General features: G+C 32.0%; 1 protein-coding gene and 1 pseudogene across 1 annotated transcript; one reads left to right on the top strand and one right to left on the bottom strand.

Moving 5' to 3' along the window:
• The first annotated feature begins 620 nt into the window (after positions 1–620).
• Positions 621–7,020, top strand: LOC133829782 (probable 3-beta-hydroxysteroid-Delta(8),Delta(7)-isomerase). Its single transcript, XM_062259578.1, has 5 exons — positions 621–780; positions 5,341–5,493; positions 5,599–5,745; positions 5,846–5,954; positions 6,480–7,020. Exons 2-5 carry the CDS (start codon positions 5,349–5,351, stop codon positions 6,751–6,753), a joined length of 675 nt encoding a protein of 224 aa, XP_062115562.1. The 5' UTR covers positions 621–780; positions 5,341–5,348; the 3' UTR covers positions 6,754–7,020.
• Positions 7,021–7,153: 133 nt separating this feature from the next.
• LOC133829783 (glyoxylase I 4-like) lies at positions 7,154–8,086 on the bottom strand (annotated as a pseudogene).
• Between the last annotated feature and the right edge of the window lie 3,134 nt (positions 8,087–11,220).

The raw sequence follows: 11,220 nt of genomic DNA, 5'->3' as shown, positions 1-11,220 counted from the left end.
TCGGGTTCGGGTTACACCCGTGTGCCCTTAATTTCAAAATCTGAACCCGACCTGAACCACGTCAGGTTCGGACAAGATTTCACCCGAATTTGATGGGTTTGCAAAAATTCGAGTTTGGTCGGGTTTGCGGGTTTTTCAGATCAAATGTTCACCCCTAGTCTGCATGGATTGAGAGTTAACTTTTTCAAGTATTTCAAATATATACCTCAAGCTTGTGTATTTTCACAAGTTACTTTACCTTTTATATTTTTTTACATAAGTTTTACCTAAAATTTAATTGACCTTAAAATATTTTTTTCTTCCTTTTTCACAATCTTAAGAAGGTGATGCCAATTTATAAGAGTTTTATCTTTTTCCTATCTTTGAGTAAAGATAATTATAATATAGATATTTTAAATAGGAAAAGAAACTCTAAATTTGAATTAAAATATTATTTTTATTTATTTCTTTTTATTTTTTGACAACCTTAAAACAATCTCTATTATTTTTTGGTATTTCGATTTTTTTAAAATGTCTATCTATTTGTTTTTTGTTAATATAAATAGTTAAAATTAATAATTTTATACAAAATGTAGACAATAAAGTGACCAAATATATTCTATATACTATATACTTCTTCACACTTTACAGCTCTACTCTCTCACTGATCTCTCTCTACACAGAGCTGCCGTCGTGAGTCTTGGCTGTCCTCGTCGTCGTCGTCGTCGTGGGTTTGTCCGTCTCGTGGTCGTGGGTGCTTGTTGTGGTTCTGGTCTGTTGGGTTCGTGTGAGCACTGCGAGGTATCGTCCTCTCTTTCTCTCTTCTTTGATTTTAGAAATCAATCCATGTGTTAGGTTTTGTTGAAGGTTTACTCTGGATTTTATATAAAGATTTTTATGATTTTAGAAATCTCTCTCTAATTTTTTTTTTGCCTTAATGCATCACTGGAACACTTGTCTGCATCAATTAGATCAATTGTTTATATGTGTGTTTGATTGCAAATTCTGTAAACTTTTGAGACATTTTGTTGGTTTTTTTTTTTTTTTTTTTTGGAATATACTGATTTGCTATCTTTTTCATTTTGGCACCCTCTGTTTTTCAATAATGCTCATATGCTACTTGTATTTTAAAATCGTACATATTTGGTACTCTAAACTCAGATTTAATTGATAAAATTTTGTCAATTTAATCAAACTGCTGTCAATTATGTAAGTTACAAATTTAAATTTAATTACATAATTACATATAACTAATGACAGTTTGATCATATTGATAAAATTTTATCTATTAAATCTGAGTTTAGGATACCAAATATGTACGATTTTAAAATACAAGGTACCATATGAGCATTATTGAAAACAGAGAGTACCAAAATGATACTTTGCAAAAACACAGGTAACAAATGTGTATATTCCTTTTTTTTTTTCATGTCTTATTATATAGCACCACAAACAAACACTTGTCTTTCACTATTTTTATTGGAAAGCTTATTTTCCAGTTTGAAAAAAGAAGGCGAGTGGTGATGGATCTGGTAATGGAGAATGAGGAAAGAAGTTTCATTCTTTTAAATTTTGTTTTTTTTATTCTCTTTTCATTTTCTTACCATTTCATTTTAACTTGTAGAATGGGGAAAAAGTGTGGACTTTAACAATATCAAGAAAGAAATGTCTAGTCTATATTCCTCCAAAATTCTATAATGTTCTTCATAATTAGCCAAGTCAAAAGTTAAACTTTTTACAAATCTAGTGATGATAGATTGTTTATATTGGTTGATAACTGTCATCAAAACCCATCTCCCTGCTATCTTCTTTGGACTTCATTTTAGTTACCATTTTCCTCTAGTGTTGGATTGTTTCCCCAATTTTTTTGTTTTGCCCATCAATTTGTTATTTCTCTTCCAATTTTGTTGTTTCTTATTTCCCTTTTAGTTGTTGTTTATACAATATATGAACACAAATACAAACCAAATTTCAAAACAACCTCAACAATTATGATAGTAACGGGGTAATAGGGTTCAAATGAAGGAGGATCATGTAGTGCTCGTCACAATTAGAACACTTACTCCAATGAAATATTATAAATTATCAGTTCAAAGAAGCAGTATTCATAACACAGGCATCTCAAGTGTTCGTTACATCAATGGTAAAATCTTCGCTGTTAACGAGGTAGGACGGTATGTTCTTTACGAGGATATGAGATACATCCAACATGACGACGAAAACTGGATAGTCATAAGCGAGGATATTCATAGCAATATGAAGAAAGAAATGTCTAGTCTATCACGCCCAGCCAAAGCACCAAAGCTTTATCTAGGTCTCACGCTTTGGTTGATAACTGTTATCAAAACCCATCTCCCTGCTATCTTCTTTGGACTTCATTTTGGTTACCATTTTCCTCTAGTGTTTGATTGTTTCCCCAATTTTTTTGTTTTGCCCATCAATTTGTTCTTTCTCTTCCAATTTTGCTGTTTCTTATTTCCCTTTTATTTGTTGTTTATACAATATATGAACACAAATACAAACCAAATTTCAAAACAACCTGAACAATGTAAATTCCAACTCAATAAAATCCACTCTCATTAGTTTTTTTTTAAAAAAATAGAATAGCACCTTTTTCCCACTTCTTTGGTCATTAACCCAAAAAAATGAGTGGTCATTCATTGTTTTGGAAATTACTATAAATTTGATATCAAAGAGAGAGAGAGAGAATTGACAATAAGGAAACACACATTCAAATAATCACTTTTTCATTCTTCAACTGGGATCTACTTGAATGTTTATTATCATGTACCATTTTTTTGTTAACTGTTGTCTTATTGATCAAAGGTCTTATCGTGTTGGCCACTTTTTGGGTTATTTGGTTGGAGAGGAATAGTAGGATCTTTGAAGAGTTCTCTTGATAAAATTAGGTTTGGGGTTGCTACGTGTGGGTGTATAGATCGAAAGGTTTTGAGGGAGTTTTTTTTTTGGACCTGTGTAGGAAGTGGGTGTATTTGTCGTCTTAATCTTTCTGGGTTAGGTTCTTTTCCCAGGCTTTGTATCTTTCTTCATTTTTGTTACCATGGTATTCCTCTGCCAAAAGAGAGTCATGGTATTCCTCCGCCAAAAGAGAGGGTTATCAATGTTATTGAGAGCATGTCTCTTTTGACCTCTGTCTCTTTTTTTTTTTTAAAGAAAACTAAACCTAGATAACAAACAAACTAGAAAAAGATTACACTTTTTAAGTATTCATTTATTTTAACAGCTGACCAAGTAAGTAAAAATAATTCACACTTTAAATCCAATTTTTTTTTTTACAATACTTTAAAATGAATAAGAGCAATTAAGCTTTTCATCAAAGATTTAGAATTTTGTTTACATTGTTGAATATATTACTATTATTTATATGACCTGCCTTAAAGCTTGAAGGTAGTTTCACAGAGTTTTCCAGTACCAAATGCAAATAAGAGACGAGTATTTATAGAATGAGTTCATATATTACTTCTCACATTTTTGTTTAAATTTAAAATACAAAAGAGTATTTGAAATAAAAATTTCCATTGAAAATATGATTAATTTAACAATTCTATAACTAAGCCCACGATTGTAGACTTGTATTATAATGGCATGTCATCCCGTGCTTTCAAGCCTACACCATGGTTCAAACTAGAGCTGTGCATAAATTTTTACAACCCGAATAACCCGCCAAAACCAATCCGAAAAAACTGCCAAAAAACGCAACCCGAATAAACCGACCAAAATTTAAACTGCCCAATTGTTATATTGGGCGGATTGAAAATAATTATCAACCCGCCTAATATAACCCAACTCGCCCAATTAAGAATTTGTTATTAATTTATTATTTTTAATATATTCAAATAAATATATAAATTAATTAAGTTTTGTTTTAATTTGTTTACTATAAATTTAAAATATTGTTTTAAGCTTAAAAAGATAAACTTCACACTATTAGTACTAGTATTTAAAAGAAAAAAATTACAAAAATGTAAAAAAATAAAAATAAAAAAAATACCACTTTTGTTTGGGCGGGTTGATCCGACCAACCCGCCAAAAAAAAATACCATTTCGATTTGGGCGGGTTAACCCGACCAACCCGTCCAAATTATTGGACGGGTTAATTTTTTTTTTTTCTTAATTGAGTAAGTTACGAGTCACTTTTACTAACCCGATTATGACATTGGACAGGTAAAAATGTCTTGTAACCCGACCAACCCGCCTAATGATGAGCCCTAGTTCAAACTTACAATTATAGTGCTATCCACATCATCATCTTTCGAGGTTAAACTTTGAGACGGGTCACTCCCTCATTGCCAAACAAATGATGTGGCACTTACATTGATGACACATGTATACATTTATATGTCCATCTAATAATACATTTTAGTCATTATTTCTGCGAGCCTACAAATCTAGATTAATTAAAGGGCGTAACAAAATACAATATTAGACAAAAAAAAATTGAAATTATTTTTCTAAGAATAATTGAATTCAGTGTTAGTATAGTCATGTCTACAAAATTTGGTAAATTATGGTGTTTTTGGTAACACTTAAAAAAAAAGTTATTTATTTAATTAATTAAAAATTTAAAAATTAAACATAAAATGTGTTTGGTAAGTCTATTTTTATTTATTATTTTTTAAAATTTATTAAATTTTAAAAATAAAATTTTTTCACATTCAATTTTTTTTTAAACAATTTTTAATTTTTAATTTTCTTCTTCAAATCAACACCTTATATTGTTAAACAAAAAATAAAAATAAAATGTATCAAACATGTTTATTATTTTTTATTTTTAAAAATAAAAAAACAAAAGTAGTTACCAAACATATTTTTATTTTTTAAACATAAAGAAACAAAAATAAAATAATATTTCTATTTTTGTATTTAAAATATTCAAAAACAAAAATTTTACCCCTATATATATATGCTATAATTATTAAATCAGAATAATTAGAAAGAATTATATTGTAATTATTGGCAATAATAATAATTAAAAATAAATAAAAATAACCTAGTTGCTTAAGTCGTCTCCTCCTACTCCAACTCTAAAAATAATATTTTATTATAGAGTAATGGATCTAATATACATTTTTTTATCTTATCTAATACAACATATATGATAAAGTTTGAATCTTGGTTTTATCAGAACTGAACTAACCAAAATTGGAAGTCCGTCTCCTCCATTACCAGGTACCAATTTCTTCTCTCAATCTGATACTGTTTTTTCTTTTTTGGGTTGAAATCTGAATGGTTGGTTTTGCTTGTTAACAAAAAAAGTTTAAAGCTTTTTGACTTTTCTTACACTCAAAAGAAAGAGAGAAAGCCTTTTTAACTTTAAAATCTTTTCGAAATTTTTTGAAGAAGCAAAAATGGAGGGATCTCACGATCATCCGTACGTGCCCAGAGATTTGAAACTCGAAGGTTATGTGCCATTGGTTCTTCCTATGTCTACCATTGTTGGAATCTATGTCGTGGCTTCACTTGTCGTCGTTTCCATAGTCTGGATCTTCTCTGGTAATAACCCCTTTTGTTCTATTGCCAATTCCCAATTTTTCTCATGCAAAGCCAAATCTGAAGTTGTATAAATATATAAATATATATATATGTATGTATGAGTAGGGAAAGCACAAAAGATAACAAGGATAGAAAGGTGGCTAATGTGTTGGTGGGCATTCACTGGCCTTACCCATATGATACTTGAGGGTTATTTTGCCTTCTCTCCAGAATTTTACAAGGATAAGACTGCATGTTACTTGGCTGAAGTTTGTAAGTGGTTCATTTTAAAAGATTTTGACCAAATTTTGAAGGTGATATTAGGTGTTCATAATGGTTTTATTCACACATATAAGTCACTTTTGATTTGTAGGGAAAGAATACAGCAAAGGGGATTCAAGATATGTAGCCAGGGCTTCTGATATTGTTGCTGTTGAAGGATTAACTGCAGTGCTTGAAGGTCCAGCTTGCCTTCTTGCCATGTAAGATCTAGCTTTGTTTTTTGCTTTCCATAGTCTAATCTTGACTAGGAGACTATTTGGTAGCTCTAATTGTTAGTATGTAGTTTGCTTCCACCAAGTTTGAGTCCCTATACCTACCTACATAGCATAAAAACCCTATTTTGATTAACAAAATAAATTCAAAGATAACTCATTTTCATTTAAGAGTTCTTATGTGTTTCCACCCTCTTTTGAGATTCCAAAATAGGTAGAAATCCCTTCTTTTTTTTTTTCTTGAGAGCACACATAAGATTCTTCGCTACAAAAAAGATGATGCTAACCCCACCATTAACTTTGTTTATGAATTTCATAGTAATAGAAATACATGTCCTACCAATACAGAATTTGTAACTAACATATCAATAACTATAATTTCCTTCTCCCTAAATATGATAGGATTAAGTGTGGATCGTAGATTTAATAAAAAATCTTAACTCAAGAGTCATATTCAACCTAGATTCGTTTCTCTTGTCCTGAATATGGTTTTGGTGGTTTTGCAATTTGCAGATATGCAATAGCTACAAGAAAGTCGTATAGTTACATTCTTCAGTTTGCCATTTCTTTGGGGCAACTCTATGGAACTTTCGTATACTTCATAACTGCATTTTTGGATGGTGACAACTTTGCCACAAGTCCATTTCACTACTATGCATACTATGTTGGTGCCAACTTCTCATGGTTGGTGATACCGACTCTCATTTGCATCCGGTGTTGGAAGAAGATCTGTGCAGCAGTGGAGGTGGCTCAACCTCAAGCCCAGAAAAAGACCAAGACTCGCTGAGAGCTTAAATGAAGATGGTAACTTTAGCCCTTTTCACAACTTTATGTAATAAATTATGATCAATTTCTGGGACTTTTTTTTGGATGATTTAGTGAATAATAATATTCAATGAAGTCAGCACAAGGTGGTTACTGCATTTTTATGCCTTGTAGAATTTTGATAGTCATTTTTCACAGGATAGTCCTTTTTACCACTTTAATGTGATAAATTTATGAGACTTTTTGGATTATTTAGTTACAATAATGATATGCAATGAAGTCAACACCAGGTAATTACTTCATTTTTATGCCACCTAGAATAAAATCGTTTCCTTTTGTACTTTGATTGATTTGCTGATCTGTTTGCCTAATAAATATATATACACAGTCAACTCTAAAGATTACTCAAGCAAAACTTGTGTATGACCAAATATTTGATTAACAATCTCAATCTTGTATGAAGATCGTAAATAAGTTGAATTAGTGGCTTCCATGATAGTAGCACTGGTCTATAATATAATAGAGCTATGGAAAGAAACAATGGAATGTATGATTTCACCTAGTGTACAACACAAATCTCACAAGAATCTCTAGAAACAGATTCTAGAAAACTTGTTAATACTATTTGTGATCATTATTGCCCTGGTCGTTGGGTTCAACTTCAACAGGTGGATTATGGCGATCAAATGGAAGCTTTATCTTTCCAAGAGATCCAGCTGGAACAAGCTTGAGATTCTCACAGTTACAGAACTCAATCATGAATCCATCTGGGTCATTAAAGAAGAGTTGGTCTATAACAGTTCCATTCTTCTTGTCATCTTCTATTGTTCTTTTCATGAACTTTATGTTTAACTCTTCAAGTTTTTTCTCCATTGCATTCATATCCTCACACTGTAGGAGAAATAGTAAATGACAATGAAACACATAACAAACCAAGTGGAGAGAAAGAAAAAAGAGCTGAAAATTCCTTAACAAAATGTGTGTTTACCTGAAATGAAATGTGATTGTCCATGGGGTCCAAGTTATGAGCCTCAGGCAACTTTTCCAGGTCCTTGGACTGGACCAAGTGAACCCCAACTCCACAGTTAAACAACCCAGCTCCATCAAAATCAAAAGCACCTTGGTGTAGAAATCTATGGACTCCTCCACATTTCTGCACAACCTTGACACATGGTTTAAAGCCATTAAAGGAGGCTGCTGCAAACCATGATCATGATCATCACCATGTTTCTTAGCATTTCTCTGATCAAATCTCAACTCTTGATTAGTAGTAATTGAACTACTGTTACTCACTTCCCCTTTTGCCTCAGCTTCCATATCAGCATCCTTCTTCTGCATCTTTGGTTTAGTCTTTACATGTCTATAATATACATTTATATATTGTTGTTATAGTCATTGAATGAGGCGGCTGGGGATTGTTTGGAATGATGGTGATAGTACACATGGCGCAAAGGGGGATACAGTTTGCAACTTGTATAATTTGCAGACCCCATTGTTGGAAGGTTGTACTAGACTTACTACATTGCCGATGAGGATAGGTTGTTTAAACAAATTGTGACATCTTCACACTCCTCCTTACTTACAAGAGATGCCACTGCAACTTGGTGAGATCACAACTCTACAGACATTAAGTGAAGTTGTTGTTGGAAAAAATGACGAATCTGGTGTGAAGCTGCTAAGAAATCTTCAAGGTCTACATGGTACTCTTCACATTTCAGGACTAGAAAATGGTCAAGTCTAGGATGTTAAGAAGGGTGAGTTATTAGAAGAGAAGAAATTTGTTGGTGAGCTGATATTGAAGTGGGGTTTTGGTCACGCGGCTAATGATGAGGTCTCACAAAAAAAAAAAGAAAAAGAAGTACTTGACGCCCTCATACCTCATGCAGAGCTGAGACAACTCTCTATCTTTCACTACAAAGGTACCAGTTTTCCAGGATGGGTTGGAGATAAAGTGTTTACTACCCTACAAAAGGTGGACCTAAATGGTTGTAAAAAATGTAGCTCATTGCCACCGTTGGGGCAGCTACCCCCCCTCGAACACCTTGTGATTCAGGGTTTCCATAGGGAAGAGCCATTTAAATGTTTGAGGACCTTGATTATTACAGACATGTCGAAACTCGAAGAGGGTTTGTTTACTAAAGGCATGGTAGAGGGAGAAGTTTTTCCTCAACTTGAGGAGCTTGAGTTGAGAGACTGCCCGAAACTCCAAGTGTCAACACCGGACAATCTTCGCAAATTGAAAAAGCTTGTAATCTACAAATGCAACCAAGTGCTGCCTTTAATGGACGCTGCACCTGCATTTCCTTTTCTTGTGACTATGATCATGTCTGATTGTGATGGGCAAGTGTCATTTCTGGGAGGATTGCCTTCTAGTTCAAAGGAAATTGTCATTTCTGGTTGTTGAAGCTCTAAGGTGTTAGATGAAGTGGCCTTTCGATCACTCACCTCCCTCGAGAGGGTGGAGATTTCGTTCTGCACTAGCCTCGAGTGCTTGCCAAAAATACTACCCAGTTCATCACTATCTTTTCTATGCATCAACAACTGTCCTATACTGACACCACGCACGACTCCAGGTGGAAACTGGGCATGATTGGCCCAAAATTGCTCACATCCACACCAGATGGTACCACTCTCGAATCTGATACTTGTTTATACTTATTTGACATGAGCTCATTAAACCATTAATATCAAGAGAAAAAATTACTTTTTTTTAAGATCTGTCTCTGTAAATTGTTCTTATCTCCTTAATTTCTTGATTCTCTTAAAATGTTCTATATATATATATATCTTCGTTTTTTGATAGGTTTTAATCAGTATTTTATTGTTGACATGGTTTTGGCCTGCTCTTCTCAGTTCTCTCAAGGCCACCATTGCAGTGATTTCTTTCTATAATGGATTTGCCTAGTGAAGATCTTCTGGGACTCCAGCTTTGCAACTCAATAATTGTTCTAAATGGTTTCGTCTCTTATGTTACTTTAATTGATTTTATTTATTTCTGATGCAATTCCAGTTTAGTATAAAATCCCTCTTTGGAGCCTTACCTTTGTTGCTCTTGTTTTGGTTAATAAACTGAGATTGTGTTTGAAGTAATATAATTGTTTGTTGTTTTTTGAGAACCATTACCCAATGAAACAAAATATACAGAAAGCTAAGCCCTGCTATGCATCGATGTATGCTCTTGCATTACAATCTAAAACAACCACAAACTATTTCCCATGATATAAAGAAATAGAGAAATTTGCGAGAATAGCTTTTTTTAAGTGACTCTCGCTTACTTTTGAAAATGTTTTGCAAAGTGATCTTTGTCTGAAAATTTGACAAATCGTTAGAATTTTCAAAGTCATACATTCTCGAAGAGCCGTATATTCTTCTTACTGATCAATGATTATTATAATATCTGGTCGTCATATATTTAATCTTGCCCAAATATGTTTGCAAGTGAGATAATTGTCTTTTCAACACAGCTGCATCTCTTTTCGGAAGACGATTGAGTCTGCCCGTCTTTTGTTTCGTTCTCAAGTCTCTAAACTTATGAAGTCTCGTCTTTGAAAATTTGACCGGTTGTCTAAATTTTTCGATTATGTGTCTAAAATTTTCGACTGTTTTTTCGATCACCTTTCTAAAATTTTCAACTAGCTATCTAAATTGTCAAATGCTATTTTGCAAACAAATTATCAAAACTAGACAAGAATGCAAAATAATTTTAAAAAATAAATCATTTTGCGAAGTAACCTAAAAACAAAAATATATATCTTCAATTGATTACATAACCTCTAAAACTTTCTCCAGATAACTTTCTTTATATAAAACCATAATATATGAAAATCTCTCAATTAAAAAGGCAATAAAGATCAACTAATATTATGGCAATAATCACCCCACCTTCAAGGAATTGGTCCCCCATTTCAATTTTAAAGTATTGTTTAAGAAAACTCATATCAACACCAGAAATTAACCAAAATGTTTATTATGAATAAAACCATTTTCACATAAATTTAACCTTATTTTTTAAAATTATATAAGGCAACTTGAAAAAAAAAAACATGTTTCTATAATGTTTATTTATACAAAAATGTTTTTTGGCATTATCCAAAAATGTGTTGTTGTGAAATAAATTATTTGGTTATGTTTGAACTAATAACTTCAACTACATGATATTTTAAATGTATTGTACTCCAAAAATAATTCGATATATTTTATTTTGGTTACAAATAAATATATATTATTATACCAAATTTAAAATAAACATTTTTGTATACCCAATTGAGTTTATATAATAGAATTTAAACAGTACCAAAAATTAAATAAATTGGTGTAGTTTATTAGAGTGTCCATAAGAAATGAAGTCTAGTTTACATTATTGTATCACCCCTTCATGTAAATACATTTTATTATATTACTTCAAAATTAAACATCTGTGTATACTTTATTTATTTTAATTTTTTTTTGGAAGGAAAAGACTTTCATTAAATCAAATCAACTGTTACTA

This window comes from Humulus lupulus, chromosome 4 (assembly GCF_963169125.1).
Source record: "Humulus lupulus chromosome 4, drHumLupu1.1, whole genome shotgun sequence".
Lineage (NCBI taxonomy): Eukaryota > Viridiplantae > Streptophyta > Magnoliopsida > Rosales > Cannabaceae > Humulus > Humulus lupulus.
The sequence above is the reverse complement of the archived record's forward strand: the minus strand, read 5'-3'. Positions and strand labels throughout refer to the sequence as shown.